The 22,127-nt window shown below is 41.6% G+C and overlaps 1 protein-coding gene across 1 annotated transcript in view; it reads right to left on the bottom strand.

Annotated features, from left to right (window-relative positions):
- KALRN (kalirin RhoGEF kinase) overlaps window positions 1-22,127 on the bottom strand; it is a 524,417-nt gene that overhangs the window by 301,865 nt on the left and 200,425 nt on the right. Inside the window, exons 4-5 of the mRNA XM_075152844.1 lie at window positions 16,730-16,922; window positions 11,907-12,419 (exon numbers count right to left, since the gene is read on the bottom strand). Of these exons, the coding sequence (XP_075008945.1) occupies window positions 11,907-12,419; window positions 16,730-16,922 (706 nt within the window). The remainder of the gene's footprint in view (window positions 1-11,906; window positions 12,420-16,729; window positions 16,923-22,127) is intronic.

Genomic DNA, 22,127 nt, shown 5'->3' on the forward strand with positions numbered 1-22,127 from the left:
AACTGCTGTTACAATAGAGTTATTGCTACATGCTTTCAATTCTCACCTGTTTTATTAGAGCCTCCTTTGTTCTAAGATGTGTGAAGTAATTAAATAAAAGTGATTAGAACTGGCATAAGTTCATTTGGGGAAATACAGGGATTTTTAAGAATGGATATACAGTTTCTCCCTTTGGTATGAATTTCCTGTGTTGATCCTTTGTCCTTGATTGATGCTATTAGAAAGGTCTTGCACAAAACATCTTAAGTGAAGCAGAATATTCCCAGTACTATACTAAATCAACCCAAGTCATGTGTGGATACATATCTGTATTCAGTAGGAGTATCTCCATACCCTTACATCTCCAAAGGCATTTTTCAACTGCAAATCTGCATTTCTTTGCTGGAAACAGCCAACACCTCAGCCATATTCAGTACCTTACTGTGCTAGGTGCCATACGAACATTCACTTACTATTGTTTATGCACCCAGCTCAGTCTCAGTTTAAGCCTCCTTTCCATATCTTCTATACAATTACCTTTCCAACATTTTAGGATCTAATATTGTAAGATGGTGTCTGCCAATTCAACAATTTAGGGACCTATCTGCACGCATTTTCTGTGTTCTACCTCATATTAGAAATTCTGTGTCAGAGCAAACTCTTCATGTTGAACATGGGGCTTGTCTTCCCTGTTGTTTTAGTTTCAGAGTGGGCTCAAGTACAAAGGATGGCACGAGATGATGATCTTCTATTCACATGGCAGCTTATTTAGACTGATAGCTGATTTTCCTTCCCAGCATTGGCATCCCAAGTCTGGTTTTATTAATGGGGAAGAACAGTCGTCTAGTGAGAATCTCTAAACCAAAAAAGGCACCATATGCTAAGGGAAACTTCAGATTACAAAAGAAAGCATTTTTCACTGGCAGTATGAGAGAGTAGATGCCAGATATGGAAACAAGGTTTCAGGAGAGAACAGACACTGTGTGCTCTGTGCAAGAGTCCATATGCATGAGAAAAGACAGAGAAAAAGACACTAAAGCAACTTAAAATACTTTGACTAAATGTTGCTCTTGAGCAATGTTTATTCCAGATCCATAAATACTGAGATCTCTATATTTCTTCTATAGCTTAAAAATAAGAACCAATTGTGTCAGGAACATTTTCAAAGCTTGTTTTTCATATATTAGGACTATTGGAAGCCCTGGCAAATCAGGCTGCCCCTAATGGTGCAAATGTGTACTAACATAACTGGAATATTGTGGGGGGGCACCAGCACAGACAGCTGGAAATAAGGTCCTGTTTCTGTAAGCAGGTGGCAAAGTTGCTAACCCTGCCATCAGCTAGATAATGGCTATACAGCTCCGGGATGTGGGGCTCTAACAGCACTGGCTCACTGAAACCTGTCTGGGAACTCTTACAGAGACAGTGAGTCTTTCACTAATTTCAGCAGAAGCTTGGACTCTCTCTGCTTTACAGGACCAGGCCTCTGTCTTTTTAGCAGACAACTCAGGGAGACCTCGAGGACCAAAATGCAATCAGGTCAGGGGATGCAGCTAAAACTAGCCTGAAATTGAGTTGTTTCACCTGATGAAGAGAGAAGCAGCTGCTTTGGGCTGAGAGGGGTAGGTACCACCAGCAAATTGAGCCCTGTGATCTCCGAGAACTCTTTTTCTGGGACTATGGGTAAAGAATTTCATTTATGCTTAGCAGTAAATTCTTGGTCACTCTTCTTATAAAGCCCTCTGCAAACGCTTGCGTGTTCACAAACACAGACGCCAGTTCAGTGCCTTTCCCAGTCAGTATCTGTACCCCAAGGCCTCTGTCTTTTGTCTGCACAGACATTTGGAATGGGCTAAGGATGAAAGTAACATGCTTAAATGAGCCTCACTTAGACCCTCAGTCAAATGTCTCTGCAGAAGACACTAAGCTTATTGACTCCTTTTGTTGAGGAAGTCTTATGGAGCTTACCTCAGGTCTAACAACACTCGCCGTGTTCAAAATCTCCAGGAAAGCTCCTTACTGTGATGCTCACTTACTGTGCTGTTGTGATACCCACGGTGTAAGTACTTAGATGGAAAATCCAGGGCATGCTGAGTTCTATAAACCAATGTGGTGTTCATGTAACTTAAATGAAATCTAAATCCTGTGCAAAAATCCATGTCTTATCCATGCTTATTATGCCTGTATGATTATTACTGTAACTGTTAAATACCATTCATTCAGTAACAAATCCTTTCGCAGTGAAACAGCACAGGGGGCATATATACTTCTCCTTGGTGCAAGACACTAAGGGTGTGCTCTCATTATGAATCCTGATTCTGGTTCTTTCCCCTCTTAATATGCTTCCTGCCTCCTCCCCAGTTCTAATTAACCACCTTCCCAGAACTCAATCGCTTTATATTAATTTCACATATGACAGCTCCCTCTGTCAGCTTCTCAGTACTTTCCTCATTGGTTTCCCAGTCTCATTCCCTGGGACACATCTCCCTTACAGTAATTTCTAAGCCAACATTTCACACGAAATCTTGGAGGCAATTGTATATATGGCACGTAGAACAGATCAAAGAAACCGAGTGCTTCCAGCAGTGAAATAAGAGAGGGGAAATGGTCCTTTACTAAGTGGATTTTATCTCAGTCAGAGGAGTCTGTCCCAGGTGCTATGCCTTTTGGCATTACACAAATCCTTAAGGGTTAATATGACATGTTGTAAACAGGAAAACTCTATCATCTGCTTATGTATCACATCCAGGGTCTTTTGACACTGCTAGAAGAAGAAAATGTAGAGGTGATGGGAAATGAAGAAGGAAGTGAAGATGTTGCTGATCTTTTTAATCTTTCTTATGCTGCTTTTCCAGAAAGTCAGCTAAGACCCATTTCTAGGAAATGCTTCCTCACACAGCATCACTTGACTAAAGGAGCAGCTACAATTGCTGTATTTAATGGAATGTAATAAAATAAAATGCTTCCTATTAGCAAGAAGGATCATATCATCAGATTTGTAATGCCTTTTATTAATAACATACAGCATCAGATTTTTTAAGTGCAGTATAAGGGGAAGTAATGTATGAAACGGTTAAAGTGGATATGTACCATACAATCACAAATGCCCTTCTCTCAGACATCAAGATATCAATGTTTCTTTCTTAAAGCCATCTTTCCCCCCCCAAACCACAGCGTAAATTTCTACATTTTGCATTCTATTGTTCCTTCAAAGTCATCCTGCATCTTTTTAGACAAAGAGTAGCCTGCAGAGTATTCCTTCCTTCTGAGGAACATGAACCTTTGGCAGGTGTAATTACTCCAATAGTAGCATGAGCATGGTTCAAATACTGAGATTATATACTTCTTGGATAATCTTCTCTCCCACTGACTTTGCTATGGAGCTAGAGCTTCTATGTATTTTTCTAGACTAACTCTGTATGGTGTTAAGTCAGATTCTAAACCAGGAACTCCTAAATTTCATCTGGCACTTCAGAATACATGTAAATGGATATATTGGCGTTTTTGATCATGGGGAGGTTTACATGGCACCGGGCCTGCTGGCGACAGATGGAGTTCAGCTCTCTCACAGGGGAAAAAGATTCTCGCTCATGAGTTGGCGGGGCTCATCGAGAGGGCTTTAAACTAGGTTCAAAGAGGGAAGGGGATAAAACCAGGCTCACTAGAGATGAGCCTAGGGGTGGCATGCCAATGTTGGAGGTGAAATCAATAGCCCAGCTCAAATGCATCTACACCAATGCACGCAGCATGGGCAGCAAACAGGAGGAGCTGGAAGCCATTGTGCAGCGGGGTAGCTATGACTTAGTCGCCATCACAGAAACGTGGTGGGATGACTCTCATGACTGGAGTGCTGCAATGGATGGCTATAAGCTCTTCAGAAGGGACAGGTGAGGAAGGAGAGGCGGTGGGGTGGCTCTGTATGTTAGGGAGTGTTTCGACTGTATAGAGCTCAACGATTGTGATGATAAGGTCGAGTGCTTATGGGTAAGGATGAGGGGGAAGACCAACAAGGCAGATATCCTGCTGGGAGTCTGTTATAGACCACCTAACCAGGATGAAGAGGCAGGTGAAGCATCCTACAAGCAGCTGGCAGAAGTTCTCCTGGGGGACTTGTTCTCGTGAGGGACTTCAACTTACTGGACGTCTGGAAATACAACACAGCAGAGAGGAACCAGTCGAGGAGGTTCCTGGAGTGTGTGGAAGAGAACTTCCTGACGCAGCTGGTAACTGAGCCTACCAGGGGAGCTGCCTCGCTTGAACTGCTGTTCACAAACAGAGAAGGACTAGTGGGAGATGTGGTGGTCAGAGGCCATCTTGGGCTTAGCGACCATGAAATGATGGAATTCTCGATTCTTGGTCAAGTAAGGAGGGGGCCAGCAAAACCACTACCATGGACTTGCGGAGGGCAGACTTTGGCCTGTTCAGGACACTGGTTGAGAGAGTCCCTTGGGAGACAGTCCTGAAGGGCAAAGGGGTCCAGGAAGGCTGGACGTTCTTCAAGAAGGAAGTCTTAAAGGTGCAGGAGCAGGCTGTCCTCATGTGCCGTAAGAAGAACGGGTGGGGAAGATGACCGGCCTGGCTGAACAGGGAGCTTTTGCTGGGACTCAGGGAAAAAAGGAGAGTTTACCACTTTTGGAAGAAGGAGCAGGCAACTCAAGAAGAGTACAGGGATCTCATTAGGTCGTGCAGAGAAAAAATTAGAAAGGCAAAAGCCCAGCTAGAACTCAACCTGGCCACTGTCATAAGAGATAACAAAAAATGTTTTTACAAATATATTAACAACAAAAAGAGAGCCAAGGAGAATCTCCATCCTTTATTGGATGCAGGGGGGGGAACATTGCCACCAAGGATGAGGAGAAGGCTGAGGTACTTAATGCCTTCTTTGCCTCAGTCTTTAATAGTCAGAGCAGTTATCCCCAGGATACTCAGCCCCCTGAGCTGGAAGACAGGGACGGTGAGCAGGATAAACCCCCCATAATCCAAGAGGAAGCAGTTAACGACCTGCTACGCCACCTGGACGTTCACAAGTCTATGGGGCCGGATGGGATCCACCCGAGGGTACTGAGGGAGCTGGCGGAGGAGCTTGCCAAGACACTCTCCGTCATTTACCAGCAGTCCTGGTTAACTGGGGAGGTCCCGGATGACCGGAGTCTTGCCAAAGTGACGCCCATCTACAAGAAGGGCCGAAAGGAGGATCTGGGGAACTACAGGCTGGTCAGCCTGACCTCGGTGCCGGGGAAGAGCGGTTCGTCTTGAGGGAGCTCACAAGGCACGTGCAGGACAACCAGGGGATCAGGCCCAGCCAGCATGGGTTCATGGAAGGCAGGTCCTGCTTGACCAACCTGATCTCCTTCTATGACCAGGTGACCCGCCTCGTGGATGAGGGAAAGGCTGTGGATGTGGTCTACCTGGACTTCAGTAAAGCCTTTGACACTGTCTCCCACAACATTCTCCTAGAGAAGCTGGCGGCTCACGGCCTGGAGAGGTGCACTCTTCGCTGGGTAAAAAACTGGCTGGACGGCCGGGCCCAGAGAGTTGTGGTCAACGGAGTTAAATCCAGTTGGCGGCCGGTCACGAGCGGTGTTCCCCAGGGCTCAGTACTGGGGCCGGTCCTGTTCAATATCTTTATCAATGATCTGGACGAGGGGATCGAGTGCTCCCTCAGTAAATTTGCAGACGACACCAAGTTGGGCGGGAGTGTTGATCTGCTGGAGGGTAGGAAGGCTCTGCAGAGGGACCTGGACAGGCTGGATCAATGGGCCGAGGCCAATTGTATGAGGTTCAACAAGGTCAAGTGCCGGGTCCTGCACTTCGGCCACAACAACCCCAGGCAACGCTACAGGCTTGGGGAAGAGTGGCTGGAAAGCTGCCCGGAGGAAAAGGACCTGGGGGTGCTGGTTGACAGCCGGCTGAACATGAGCCGGCAGTGTGCCCAGGTGGCCAAGAAGGCCAACGGCATCCTGGCCTGTATCAGAAATAGTGTGGCCAGCAGGAGCAGGGAGGTGATTGTGCCCCTGTACTCGGTACTGGTGAGGCCGCACCTCGAATACTGAGTTGTTTTGGGCCCCTCACTACAAGAAGGACATGGAGGTGCTGGAGCGTGTCCAGAGAAAGGCAACGAAGCTGGTGAAGGGTCTGGAGCACAAGTCTTATGAGAAGCAGCTGAGGGAACTGGGACTGTTTCTGGAGAAAAGGAGGCTCAGGGGAGACCTTATCGCTCTCTACAACTACCTGAAAGGAGGTTGTAGTGAGGTGGGGGTTGGTCTCTTCTCCCAAGTAACCAGCGATAGGACGAGAGGAAATGGCCTCAAGTTGCGCCAAGGGAGGTTTAGATTGGACATTAGGAAAAATTTCTTTACTGAAAGAGTGATCAGGCCTTGGAACAGGCTGCCCAGGGAAGTGGTTGAGTCACCATCCCCAGAAGTATTTAAAAGACGTGTAGATCTGGTGCTTAGGGACATGGTGTAGTGGGCATGGTGGTGTTGGGTTGATGGTTGGACTCGATGATCTTAGAGGTCCTTTCCAACCTTAATGATTCTATGATTCTGTGATGGTGCTTCTGCTGAAAATCAGTAGGAGTCTTCCCAATACTTTCATTAGGAATGGGAATCGCACACCGTCTAGTACAGCTGGTTGTATCTGTGATTTTCCTCCTTCAGAAACCAAATACCCCATTATTTATTTCATTAAATGGGGGCTGAGTTTAACAGCACCTATCCAGTAGAATAACACATCAATTCCCTTATTTAAGGAGTCCAGCCCGAGGAAGAGGCCTGAAGCAGCGCTTGTGTGAGAAGGGAGGGATGCAGTGTGTGCTCCTTGGTGCCACGGTCTCACTGCCCACACCTGCACAGGGAGTGGGATGCAGGAGAATTGCTGCAACTGTTATTCCACCCTATTCCCCCTCAACCATTTTGCTTACTCCTCCCCCTCTCCAAATTTGTCTTCTATCGTATGAACTTTGCGTTGTTATCACATTCCGATCACTCTTGCACTCACTGAAATCTTTCTGTCATTCCAGGCTGGTCACATCATCTGGGAAATGGGAGCAACAGTGGGTAGGAGCTGCAGGCCATGCCCTCCGCTCCCTCTTGCTGCAGCCACCCGCAGAGCAGCAGTACCACAGCAGCCCCCAGCAGCCAGCACAGCTTCCCATAGCCTGTTCCACATGGAAAATCACAGGCAGAGCTGTGTTTTTCAAAGGGAAGCTTTAGTATGGATGAGGCAGATGGTTTTGACTGCAAGCCCGCTACTTCACTGCTCCTTGAAGACTAGATGTGGCCTGCGGTTTGCCACTAGACTTTCTACAAAGCTGGCCCTATCCAAATAAAATGTTTCTCCCATCACAAACTTCCAGTGAAATTCACTCGTGGCATTTTCTAACTACCATTGCCATCTTTTGGAGTTTGCCTTTGTGTAGTGGACTCTGTAGAAAGTCAGGAAGGAGAAGGCGAGGTGAGGACAGAGAGAACATGCAAAGTCTCCTCTGCCTCCCGTTAGAGGCTGACCCCAATGATATTACAGCAACCTGCTCTTTCTTTGCTCTGGTGTGACAAGTTTACAGCAAAGATCCTTGCTTCAGTCCAGCTGATGACTATATTAGTTATACTTAACGTGGACAACGCTGATTACATCATGATAGCTGTTTTCCATTCACATACAGGCCGGGGTAGTAAAATTGATATGGAACCAACCCAGAGTGATGGGGAAATTCCTACAAAAGTCAAGTTGGGTGCCAGTTACAAATGATTTCCAGAGGAGCTGGAAAGTGCAGAGCATAAGGATAAGTTTTTGTCTTTTTTGGTATTTATTCAAGTGCAAAACATGTGGACTCTTGCCTGAATTCTTCTCCCTGTCCAGATTTCAACCAAGCAATTAACATTTCTCAGATAGTTCTAATAGTTGGATCTATGCTGATTGTGGGTTTTTTGTTTTAAACAATATTCAATTTAGACTGGACTACATTTTTTCATGTTACTGATGGCTAAAAATATTTTCCCTGTTACCCAGTAAAAACACAGTGAAGCCTCAGTTCTAGTTTCAAAATTAGATATATATGTACATACGTATGTATATATTAGTTGGTGAGGAATGAATTTGTTGAACAGTGAGGGTCAGGGCTACACCAGCGGCTGAAATGTGTTATTTATCAGCAGATCATTACAGTCAGTACTGCACAGCATGTGAACTTCCTCACACCACTCTGCCAAAGCTCCCCGCAAGGCTGACCTGCCTGCTGACTTGAGGAGCCTCCAGTCTCCATCTGGGGATTCAATCTCACTGCACTGCTTGTGCCTATGTGATAGCCCAACTTTTCCTCTCCCTTGGCCCCAGCACAGGAAAATAAAACCCTAAAGGCCTGACTTGGAAAAAAGTTTCTCCACAGACAGCTCTGCCCTCTGCCACTGATTTGAGTGGGAGAAGCCCGGAGTGTGACTGCCACCTCCTCCTTTTATTTTGCCAATAATATGAGTTGCTCAGCACACAACTATACAGACCATGTGTAAGTTTTAATACCTGTAATTTGAATCATTTGTGTGTCCAGGCAGTGACTCTCATTTATAAATGTTCCGATAGAGAGGATCTATAGGAGGCAAAAAAGTGAATTGATTTGCTTTGAACATCTGGGGTATTTTAATACCAAGGGGTTCAAAAATTAACCTACCTTAAAATACTGTGTGTTTTTCCTCCTTGTGTCCCCTTTTTTTTTCTATCCCATCTTTAAGAACTTTTCAGGCAATGAGGACACTTGAAATTTTTAAAATCAGAGGTGTCCAGAAAATGGAAAGTCCTTGTCCATTTTCTCCTTATTATAACAGGTTTCCTAAAATATCACCCAATGAGTATACGGAGATATTTTAAAAGGCCCTAAAACCTATATTAACTTATATTAAGAATTTTATGTTGGAGTTTGAGCTTTCACAGGGTATTAGAGTTGTCATTTGATTAGCACTAAATGACATATCCAGGTTGTACGGAAAGAGCTGTGCCTCTCCCCGGGAGATGAAGACCATCCTGGCTCTGCTACCATACCTAATTGTAGAGGGTAGAGTGCAACTGAGCAAATGGAGGTACCAGGAAACTTTAAAATTCAATACACAGACACACTGTGGTGGCTATTTATACAGTGGAGACAGTGCTCAAACTGGATTTAGCTCTGAACATTTTATGAGACAAGTACTTTCCAGTCTGAGATGGTCAGACTACTTCAAAGAGATCTGCAAAAGGCAGCTAAGGAGAGTAAGCACATCAATATTTCACATCAGTCTACATGTGTGAAATGTGAAGTAAAAGGGTCTGCAACCTTCCTTGGAAGAATTTTAGGGACTCACAAACTGAAAAGGTTAAGAACACTGATTTGAGAGTATAAAACAACAAAGTATTTTCTATTCTTTGGGAAAATGTAGTAGTCAAGGAAAGGCAAGCAGAGCTACTCAGAGAAGCCAAAGCAAGACTGTGTGTTTAGTTAATGTGAGGTAGATGAATAAGAGATATCGAGAAGATCAAAATGCCAGTTTTGTCAATCAGGAATTGCTCGAGACAGCCAGTGTTAAAAAGGCAGGAATCACGTTCTCACTGCTTCTTCCTTCACCTCAAAAGTTTCATTTATCTGCTGACTTGCCTAAACCTTACACTTAACAACCTCAGAATAACACATGCAAAGAACCTAGCTGTCACAATGCTCAGACTTGTATCACACCATCCTTTTATGACTGTTCAGGAAATAGAAAGGAAAAATATATTGGAGACATCCTTCAACACTACAGAATGGTGCTTGGCAACAAGAACTTCTCAGACACTGACTTGATCTGAGCGCCTTTCAGCTTATAACATTAATAATAATAATAATTTGCTAAATAATAATAATTTGCTAATAATATTAGCAAATAATAATCATAAATAAAAATTAAAAAAAAAATGTTAGTAAGCAGTGGTCATCTGAATAATCCCGAAGAAACTGAAAATCCAAACTGAAGCACTGACAAATACAGCCACTGCTGGGAAGGACAGCAGTGAGGGATGTCCTTATAGCATGTTACACACAAGGAAAAGGGAGAAGAAGAAGAAATTGTAGCATTTGGAAGAAAAACTCTGCTCTTCTTGCATTCTTGAGTGATGCTGCAGTGACTCATTTTAGAGGGACTCATCTGAATTCAAGGTTTTCCCAATAGAAGGATTGATTATACAATGATGGAGCCTTTTCAGTCCTAGCATCCCTTAGAGATATTTAGTACATGCATTGAAAACCAATGTCTTGTGTCTTGCTCTGTACTACTGAAGATTATATTTGTTTCAGCAATGTACTTCTCCCTGATGTTTTAAAAATAATATTAATTTGCAGCTGATTAAAAAAAATCATCTTCAGTGAGATCCCCCTGCAGATGAGGTCTGCATTTCTTTTCTATTCCTCCTGGGTCCACGCAGACACATTAGTGAAACAGCTGGATCATACATTAAGTGGAGAAAATTCAGAGATTGGTGCTTTTGATGGATATACAGACTAGATAAACATGAGTCCAAGAGCTCAGTACCTTCCACTGAGAATACCCTACTTCTGTGGCCTAGAATTTTAAATGTGCAGCAAAGACTTCTCACAAAACCACCTAACAAGATGTCAAGCACTTCTGCGTTAAGAAAGTGAGACTGCCAAGACTCTAGCACAACATAGTTTTCTAAAATAAATTCACCGAAATCACTACCTGCATATGCTTCCAGCAGCAAACAGCAGACGAATACTAGAAGTAGTAAGAAGCCTGCTTTATTGTGTATTACTGAAATTTGTAGGTGATGTGGTGTATAAGACTTGGTTAGGGAACTCTGGTTGTTTTCTAGCCAGTCTTTTCAACAAACATGACAAGCTTTGCTTGTGGGGGACTTCCCTATCTCCTGCAGGTTCCTGAATGAGTATCTTCTGAAGAGGCAGGGAATGGGGATGTAACTCTGCAGTGGCACTGCACACCTGTGAAACTACAGCTTCCTAAAACCATGTTACTTACCTGTGCTTCTGCTGCTCTAAATACCTTTGTACACTGTATTTCATTTTGAGACACCCTATGTGCTTTTCAGGCTGATACGCTACATTACAAACGTCTAAGAAATATGAAGTTGCAATGCAATCTGCAATCTCTATGGAATAATTTAATGTTAAATATTTCTCAGATAAGGTCTTGTGCTGGTGAACAGGAATCCTGGCCGCTGACTCAGTGTCAGGTATGAATTCAAATGCCATCCTTATGTGCTTTTTAATGCAAAACAGCCACACTGAGTTTTGCAAAACAGCCACACTGAGTTTTGCATGCTGCTGTCATTTCAGAATACTTTCTCTTGGTCTGTCTGTATGTTTAACCTAAACACAGTCTCAGATCTCATGCTGTGGGAACTAAGTGGCCATGTCCTTGGTACAAAGCCATCACTAAAGATTTTACCAGTTGCAAATCCTGTTGTGATTTCCTAGGAAAGGGAAAATGTGGTTTGAGATAACAATTAGGAGGATTTACACTACAAATTTCCCATAGACTTGCAAGAAGTGCAAACAATAATCGTAGTGAATCAAACCCTAAAATCATTCTTCTTCAGGTGCTGTGACATGTAGATAAATATATTCGGAAGCTTAGTAAAAGAAACTTGAAAAAAAAACTTGATTCTCATGCTAATGTCTACCAAATGTACCTATTGCGGAAAAAAAAAGCAGATTAACTTTCATCAAAAGTGACACAGACAAGTTATTCTTGGATATCATTATGCCTGCTACATCCAACAATTAGTTCAGTGAATTTGGTTTACAAGTCACATAAACTACATCTGCTGGCAACATGAGATTTACACCTGTGACGAATACCTCATGTTGCTAATTATAGAAAAAATGGTCACAGTGTCCTTGCAATAGAGTCTTGGTTGAAGTATGAAAGGAACAGATTATTCCCTACCTTCTCAGCATCTTGCTCAAAAAGCCGGAGTTGAAAGCACTGGTCCAGTTTCAACTTGCGGACATGCCACATCTGATGCAAGTGTTGTCGGGTAGAATGCAGCTTGTCTAAAAGGCTGGTGATCTTTGGCACAAGACTTTGAAAATCTGCACTTCCAGGAATGCAGTTCCTACCAGAAAAACCGTCACTGCATCTTATGCATTGTAATAACCTCTGACCCTCACGATCCAGTTCTTCCACAGGAGCTTTAATCACTTTTTTCTTAAGCTGCGTGTGCTCATCAATCAGCCTTCTTGAGCCCTCAACATCAACTGGAAACTCCTTCCTAGCCAACATTTCCTGGAGATCCTCCAGCCTTGATAATAAATGGATGGCACTGTTGAAAAACTCTTCCAAGGAGACGCGCAACTCTATCCATTCATCGTGGTTGTAATCCAAGGATCCTTCAAACTCATCCGTCAGTTGAGAAGGATCTACGAGTTTTGCCAGGCCTTCAACAGATACCATACTTGTCTAAGGAAGGGAAAATGACAGCATCTGAATCAGTGACTGTCTAATCAGAAATAACATGCAATCCATAAATAGCATGAAGGGATTATTTTCCTCATCAATATATAACTGAAGGAACATTGTAAAAGATGCTGAGGATTATGTTTAATTTTGGTGAATTAACTGGATTGAAAACTTTTCTATTAATGGCACTGATTTATTTGTTTATTAAAAAACATGATATTTACTGGAATATCTTTTTCATCTGGCCTGACTATCAAAAACATAATGAGAATGCTTCTACCATAGATTAACCCAGTTGGACACTGAAGACTTCTAACTGCAGCTGTTGGATATCTGAACATGACTGTTCACTGAACAGGTATATGGTCTTACAGGGATTCTGCTACTTGTGTTACAGGCTAGTGGCTATACAGCAGCAAAAGTTTTAAGCATGTGAACTGAAGCAGGTGTTGTGACCTGCCAAAACAGAATATGCTGTTTTTTTCTTCCAGATTATTCCAGTTGGCTTTTGCCACAGGCAGATCTCTTTCATATTAGTAATTTCTAACGTAAGCAAGCCAAAATCAATGAAAAGTGAAATGTCATTGAAGTATTAACAATTAGAATTTATTGCTAATAGAAAGTACTGCTCATGAATCATACACAATCAATGAGAGATGGTTTTATTTCATTCAGACTCAGTAATCAGTGATAGAGAAATGCACTGGGTGCCTGGAAAGCAGATTACAGTTTAAGGACACAACAGCCGATGGCTGTTCCCATTTATTTTAGACAAATTATTTTTTTCAGAAATAATGAGCATAGGGTTTCATATGTTACCAGAGATTTTCAGTGCTGTCATGTTAACACCCAAGTTGGCAGCCCTTAAAGGCTTGTGATGTTCATCAGTGACTGCACATCTATCCCCTAAAGATCAGGTCTCTAAAGAATGTCAGAGTTTGTGCTCTTCAGAAATGGAGGCACCCAATAATCACAGCAATCTTGTAAAAGTCATCTACAAAGAAAAATACCTCAAGTCCTGTCCATTATCCTGAATTATGTCCAAAATAGCAGGCTGCCCACTGGTTTAAAGTTATTAATAGGCTTTTCTTCCAATTTGTATCCATCTAAAAATATCAGGCATTCTGCAATGCATTAAAATTGGATTGTACTGAACTTATGCTCAGCAGAAAGATTATTTTAAAACTTTCTTGCAATGTTCCTTGCTTTGGGCAAAGGGGAAGACAGAGGGAAGAGCCAACAAACAATGGGAAGGTAAGTATGTAGCTTCAGAGGGATTTCAAATTTCTAAACCTCTTGACCTGGACACTGACCCCTTGAAGATAATTCAATTTAGAGTTTAACTGCCTGTCAAGAAAAGACTTCTCTTCACGGCTAATACCTGGGCATTCCCCCTGCAGTGTGTCAAGCTAATGCAAGCACTGCTTTTATCATGAACAGAATTTGACATGATGATATAGCAGAAAGGCTTTTCATTTCACGAATTCTGCAGCAAATTTCTTTATTCAGATTTGTTTCTTTAAGGAGTTCTTGAAACTTTCATGAAAACAACCTTAGTTAAGCAGGTAGGTGGTAAGATAAAGTAACTGTCTCTTGGGCATCACACGTCTTTCTTTTAGAAATCACTTTAAAAAGCACAGCGCACTATTTAAACCCTTTCAGCAGAAGAAAGAAAATAATCTTGAAGGCACCTCTGAATTAATGCTAACTAATCTGCCTGGTCCATTCCTCAAAGTGACAGGAAGCTTTGGAGTCCACATACGTCAACCAAACCCTTTTTTTTCTCTTTTCTTTGTGTGATGATCTGTGGGCATGCTTCACTCTCTGGACTGTGACACAGAATCTTTCTGCCGGAGTCTCACAACACAAAATCCAGATCATTAGCCTCCACTAAGGGTCATACACTGCCCTGGCACATGCATAATGCTTCCATTAAGCTCAAAGGCAGAATCTGGCCTTAAAACTGACACTGGTTATTGCTGAGTTTGTAGATGGGGTAATTCAACAGAGACTTCCATTGCCTTCCACTGCAGTCTGTTCCTGCCAAGGACCTCGTGTTTGATCACAGCTGTGGGAAATCACCATGATGGTTCAGTGCAGAGAAGGTACCTGTGTGCTGCCCCACATAAATCAAATAAATGTGAGTCATATTGACCTGCGATGCTTATTTGATATTCACAGTTCTTCTTACACGACAGCATGAGCTGCCCCAGAGCCTGCGCCTACCAATAAGCAGCAGTTTCCACAAGAATCCTTTAAAACCGCAGTTTCTGTGGTGTGTTTATGGCAGGGGGTCTACTGTACAGTGGACCACAGCTTATGAAAAGCTTTTTAAAATCATAGAATTGAAGGACTCATCACTTCTCAGTGTCTGCAGGTGGTCCAATAGACAGCAAAAGCACTGACTTTCCTCCTCCAGTCCAAAAATTTGTGAACCATTGCAGACACCCATGTGAACAGCCCAGCAGAGAGACTAAGGCTCAAAGGGACACACACAAAATTAAAATACCCTTAATGCGTGCCAGCATGTACAGCAAACGAGTCCAGAGCTTTTAACACAATACAGACTCAGAGCTGTAACTATGAAGAATAGCTTGACCACAGTTTACTCTTCACTATCATCGCACCAACTCTACACAATTAAAAAATATAAGTCAAGCCTCCAGAAAGTATTAATTCATTTTAAAAACAAACAAATGTTCTAAAAAATATATATTTGAACTCTGGTACTTTATTTCTAGGTTTTGAAGCTTTAGGAAGACATTGCTTTTGTTTACTAAAGCCCTGGAGGATTGAAATTCAATATAAGCTGTCTTTTCTTGGGCTACTATGGGACTGCCCCTTAGTGCCCGCATATATTTTAAACAGAAGCTCCCCATCCCCAAAAGCTATTCTATTACTAGTCTCTGCACAGGCTCCCTCCTGCTCCACGTTCTTCTGCACCCATACATCTCCTTTCTCCTTCCCACTGCCCTGATGCCTCCCACTGCCCACAGGCAGCATTGCCAATCTCATTGCACTGTAATGGCAGCCACTTCTGCCAGGAGCGGTGATTTCAGGAAGTGTGAGAAATCTCTGGGGGTGACACAAATCTATACTGAAGGCAGCCTTGCTTTCAAAGGCGCACAGGGGATAGCAAGTGGAAGTTATTTTGATGGCTGAGTCCTCACAGGTAGCCAAAGAAGGGAAAGAGCCATTTAAATAAAGCAAAATTTATGAGTTGACTGTTTTTTGTGAGACAGAGGGAAAAAAATGTACAAATACTTAAATTGTGATAATAATGTAAAAGTTTGTTAATGCTTAACACCAATCTAGTTGCCCATTGCAATTCAAGAGTGCTTTTAAGAAGAGGTTGAAAACAGAGACATATTTATATCACACTGACTTCAACAGATCTTGAATATACAATATATTATATAATATATATATATTATATATATATAAAAAAAAATATGGTCTTCCATTAAGAACTATAGCCACATTCTCTTCTGAGTTCCAGAGATGCAAAATCTGAGTGTCTGAAATTAATGGATTGGTAAGTAAGACAGCCAACCATAGAACTGTTTCTCAGCAAACTAAAAAAAAAACAACACATGAGTAACTCATGGCTGGGCATGATTGCTGTACAAGCGCTTCACGCACCTGAACTTTGCTTCTCTTTGGGTAAGAAGCTGAAATTCACAGAAAACTGAAGTGCACTAAGAGAATACAGCTGGTTTGTCTTCGTCAATGACAAAGTTAGTAAAATTCCCTTTCATTATGCAGTTGTTGTATATTGGTTACTTTTCAAAGAACCTGCCTGAGGCACCTTATCATTAACATGGGTTGTTAATCTTACCCCTGAATTGTAAATCTCAATTAAATTAAAGTGGTGACAATATATAGATAAATTTAGTATAAATGTCTTCTATAAAAAAAAGCCATTACCTGAAGTTGGGTAGAGGTCAACTAACAAACCCATACATTAACATCTAGAGAACTTTGTCTTTAGTATATTAACTGATTTGGTGGGTTTTTTTTTCCAAGAGAAACAAAGGAAAGACTGAATGCAACACCACCAAAAATAAATACCACAAAAAAACCCTCACCAAAGTGAACTATGTATGTGAACCTCTGAGATGAAACGTGCATCCCATTCCACCAGCGTGCTCAGAAGGTAACCTGATGCCGGGGCATCAGCCCACTCCTGCGAACAGTCCTCAGATGTCTTTTTTTCTCTCAATCACAGGGCTTGGGAATTTTTTTTTCACCTGAAGAAAATTTCTTATTAGAGGCAATGCCTTACAATACACCTCTCATGTGGCTCTCACCTCAAAGATGAACTTGGAACTGCCGAAGTTCGTTTTCTGCTTCTGCCAGAAATTATCAGGTTTTATAATCAGGGCAACATGAATCTCGGCAGGAAAGGCTTCTTGAAGGGTCTTTAGGAGAGGCTTGATCAAATCCCATTTGGATCCCCGCATATCGATAATAACAGTGAATCCTCGTTTACAAACATCTTCACTGCAGGAATAAAAGCATATCAAGATAATTAATATTGTGGACAGTCACGCTGAGACTTAACTTTTGTTGCTAGTGTTCAGTGCTTCAGGGCAAAGCAAGGAATGATATACTTCAAAATAAAAGGCAAAAGATAGTACAGCATAAAGGCTATATGAAAGGCTGTATTAATTTTACCATAATCTAATTTACATGAAATTCAAGTGTATATATTATAGCTAATCTCTAATTTCCCAAATACATGTAATTCAAATTTTCACTGAAAACATACACACAATTGAAAACAGAATCAAAGATATCTGTATAGAAGCTATTTATGTGTACATACAACGGATTCTGCTTTAACATATTGAATTCAATCCACAGCCAAAGCCAACAAGCAGGGTCCTGTGCCTTAACATTGATGGCCACTTGTAAATTTGGGTGCCTTCATTTTTAGAGGCCACTTTAAGGGCTTTTTAAAAAGTGTAATTTCCAGTAAAGTGTCTGGCAATCATTCCCTGAAAGGAAGGTCCTTGTGACTCAGCATGTGCACTGTTAAAATTGGGGCCCTTTTCCCTCCTGATTGATCTTCCAAATGTCACAGGATCTTTTTCAATCTGCAGTCATACTTTTCTGCCAGCCTGTGCTCCTCCCTTCTCAAAAGTTCAAGACAGTTATCTGGCCTGGTGATTGGCAATGCACGGGGCCCAAAAGCACCAGAACATTAGCTTGCAAACACATCTTCCCTTTTTCCTCAGGAGAAGAGAGGAGAAAGAATAAAAGGACATGTTGATTCAAGCCAAATCTGTGCAGCTTTCAGCATAGCTTTTCCAGGGATGTAGTACTGCTCCTCAGAAAAAGAGGTATGGCTCAAAAGTGTCATCCTCCACCTGCAGCATCCGACATTTGATGAGATTTAGCAAGTGTCTACTCTCTGACTGACCAGCTAATGTACCTGCCATGCATGGCACTGCAGTCTTGGGAGCTATGGTATCTGCTTTAGGCCTCAAGCGCTTGCACAAAATGTGAAATTCCCCATCCCCAGTAATATTATTGGTATGGTAAATAAGTAAAATTTGTGATGCACTAAAAATGCCAGAATGGTCTACCTACTGATCTAATTTTTTTTTTTTTTTTTTTTTTTTTTGAGATGGAGGTCACAGCCTTTTCCACAGAAGCAGAAGCCATTGGCAAAAGGAAGTGTGGAAAGAAGAAAGGAAGATGAAAACAGAAAGAACAGTTGAGAAAGAAGAGAAACATGGCAGAACATGAACATATTTTGTATATTGAATGCAACAGTGAGGTACAGAAAAATAAATCCTCTTTAATACATGAATATAGCACCTTTGACCTTTCTGCAAACTGGCCATCAACGTAAATAGGATCAATATTGTGGACCTAAAGGCATATATAAGATAATTTAAAATAGCAAGTCTTGAAATCACTGGAATGAATTTGAAATATGCTGAGGACAGATATTATTAAGTATGGTTATAATGCAGAAATTGTAAAACTGTTTAGCCTCCACACGAATACTCTCAGTGCACAAACACACAGGATGATAATCACTATACTCTACTACTCTAAATTCTTAAAGCACTCTGTTTGCTAATGAGATCCAGCTCCTACATATCTCACTGAAAACAACTCTATAAAGCTTACAACTAGGTTTCTGGGCTGGAACAAGGACAGGGATATCTTTCACAGGAGGCACGCTAGATTAACATATATAACTTAAAAATAAAAGTCCTTGGTGACCTTACCAGTATCTAGAAAGATTTGTGCACAGATGGACCACCCCATGGCAAAGCAGATTTTGCGATGTTAAGAGAGTTCGCTAATGAACAGTCTCAACTTAGTGCCAGGAAGGAGCAGTCAAAGCCAACAAGCTTCATCCTTTGCCTTAACATTATTGGCACATCTACAGCACACTACATACAACAGTCAGTGCAAAGAAAAACTAGGGAGACCAGGCACTTCCAAACACTGTCAGGAATATAGTTCTTTTTATTCCCCTTTTACCTACTGCTGAAAGGTCAGACATCTGATCCGTCCACAACTAATGCCAAAAAAAGGCTGTAAAAGAAGCTTTGTTGGTGGTGCTACTGCCTCTTGCCCTTTGGAACGAGAGCTGAGACAAAGAATTAAATCAGAAAGGGATGAATAGAAGGGGGTTTGTGTTTTGGGGTTTTTTTCTTGCAAAGCTTTCTAGGGTCTTCAGTAACTTCTGCCAAGTCACTGATCGCTATTAAACTGAACTGACTTTTCCAAGGATTGATTTTTCTTCAAACACTTGACAAAGAGATCTAGGAGCCATACGGGCACATGGAGGGCCGCAACAGCAGACACAGTAACAGATAAGTGCAATCTGTCTTTTCTGATATAAATAAGTAAGTACCCACCCTCCCATTGCAACCATAGCAAGGCATAGCCAATATTAACTTCATTCCAACTCCCCATGGCTGCTGCCAACCTGACAACTTACCAAATCTAATCTAAAACAATAACTTAATTTAATACTTACTGATGAACAACAGAAAAACCTGATTCAGTAAGCAGAACAGAAGTGTCCTGAGGGACTGAAGTCTTCCATTTATGAACCTGAACTAAAGTCTTAGACCCAAACAGACCCAAAATCAGACCCTGCCCCTAGCTTTAGAGTGTAGGCAGTGTGATATCATCTTGACACCCACGATTACATACCACCATGACTGGAAGTTCAGCCTGCAGTAAGATAGATATTCCAGATAGGGAGCTAACAGATGTAACTGGGCTGCATTCTGTGTTTACTGAAGGTTTACAGCCACTCCGGACCCTGGAGGTGCAAAGAAGCACTGGAGGGAGCAGACAGTACTGCCGCCCATTCCCATCAGCACACCATGCCGAGGCATGCATGTGTGAAAAAACGCTCCACAACACCCTAAATTCCTACTTTCAGGTTTTTGGAGACTTCACAGTATGTTTTCAGTGGAAGAAGAAAGGGTAACTATTCCCCAGCTTTTTCCAGTGGACACAGGAGAACAACCACTGACCCTGTGGGCCAGGCTGGGACATTAGCCCACAGGTACGGGTCAAGATGCTTCCTGATTCTTGTCCTGGAAGAGGCAATAAGCAGTCATTCCCCACCAGCAGTATCCACACTCCTTGTAACTAGACCAAATTTTCAACAAGCCTAGTACATTTTCAAGTATGAAACTGATAGGATGCAGGGATGGAGAAGGAGGAAAGGAAGGAGAATAATCATAGATTTCTTAGGTTCAAAACACATCAACAAATAACAACTATTTCACTAATAATACAAAACTCAATACAATGCTCTTAATTACAAAGATCTCCCTACTTGATTGGTCACATAGGCAGATAAGTTCCTGTCTGAAATAAAATAAGTGAAAAGATGGGTACCCCTCTTCAATTATAGTGCAGATAATGTACAAATGGATGGTATTTATCATTTTGAGCAAATCTAACTCTGTTTCAAGAACCTTGCTCACAGTCTTGCAGAAGTGGCTCTGACTGCAATTTTTTTCTTTAATGACATGAATGGTACTAACTGTAACAAGACCTGTGCATCTGTAGTCTCATTACAGAATTTGACCTCCCCAGCACAGTGATAATTCCACACGTCCTTCTCTTTGCAGAAAATTAGCACCTGATTTCTAAACCTGCTTGTCAAAAACTATTATTTAACAGTGTTTAAACTGTTGCAAGCCAGAAAGCTGTCTGCTCATTATTTCTACTTTCAGTTGCTGAGCATGCTGTGGAGAGGGGTGCCTTTGAGAGCACTTATACTATACAAGCAGGCAGCCGGATACTAATCAGGTACTAATACCTCAGAGAAAGATGAGGGAGACAAGAAAGTTATTTAGATTGTAAGCTCTTCAGGGCAGGGACCATCTGCCATGCTGTGTTTGTCTAAGAAGCCTGCCTTGGTGGAGGTCTCCAGATACCTATACTCATACTACAGTGTTCAGCTGTCTAGAATGAATTCCAAAAAATTACTCTTCAGGAAACTATAGATGCAAATCCAAAGAATTAAAAATAATGAGTAATAACGGCCTGCAAAACCACAGCTGAACACGTATGTGAAAGTACAAAAGGCTTACATAAATGTGGGGACACTTCATAGGCAATTTAGTTAAAAAAAACTAAAAAGGCCAAAATTTAAGTTGCAATATCCAAATATTTACAGCTATTGATAGGGTCCTAAAAAAGTTGGCCTTGTGTAGACATAATGAAGCACCCATAAACTCTGGTGAGTCAGAGCAATCTGTAAAGATTTGTCATCTTTGACAGTCAGTCATTTTTCTTCAGTTACCTCAACATGTATTGAGGAAATGAACCTAGGTTCCTTTTGAATAGTCTAGCCACGCTTATTAAATTTATTGTTTAAAAGCAACAACTCAAACCCTTCCCAGTTTAGCAATTGATTGGGAAAAGCATCAGTAGCAATCAAGCTTCCTCCACACTATCCGAGCAAGACATGCCTTATCCCTGGTTCCCAAGATGCTACATCAATCCACATATCTATTACGCACAAGTAATCATTTTAGGATGGCAATTAATGTTGATTGTGGTGCTTAATTTTTTCCGGTATTGATATTTGATCAGAAACTGGAGAAAACACTCAGATCAAGGCATTTGGACAATCCATCAGCCTTTTGTCTGTGCTCATCTGGACTAGATTTGCAACGGTGAGCACAAAATATTTGATAGTTGATATGTCATTTCAGTTGCTACACTGCTTTTAAGCAAAGACCAAGACCAGCTTCTAAGTTTAATAAAAATACCCTAGAATATTTGTGAAAACAATACTTACAATCTGGATTTTTGTAAAAAAAAAAAGCATAAAATTGAAACTCAGAAGCAGATGTGATAATTTTGTCAAAATAAATGCCTCTATTTTGGTTTCTAGGGTACTTTCATAAGGTTATTTTCTCAAATTTCCTCTTTAATTCAGGCACACTCTAAATTGTATTTTCTTTGGCAAGAGCTGGCTTGCTGGGTACCAAATGAGTTTAAGGACTTCATGCTTTCTGATTAATCTTTCAAATACCTATCATTGATTATGTGTATTTTTCATCCTTACGGTTTGGCCAAAGCTTCTGGCATTTAGAAGCTTCAGCACTTGATTAGCTGAAATAACATAATATCTCCATTCCCATTTTGGAGCCATGAGTTAATGACAAAGCAGCACATTTAGCACGCCTGTTGGACCACTAAAAGCAC

Source organism: Calonectris borealis, chromosome 6 (assembly GCF_964195595.1).
Source record: "Calonectris borealis chromosome 6, bCalBor7.hap1.2, whole genome shotgun sequence".
NCBI lineage: Eukaryota > Metazoa > Chordata > Aves > Procellariiformes > Procellariidae > Calonectris > Calonectris borealis.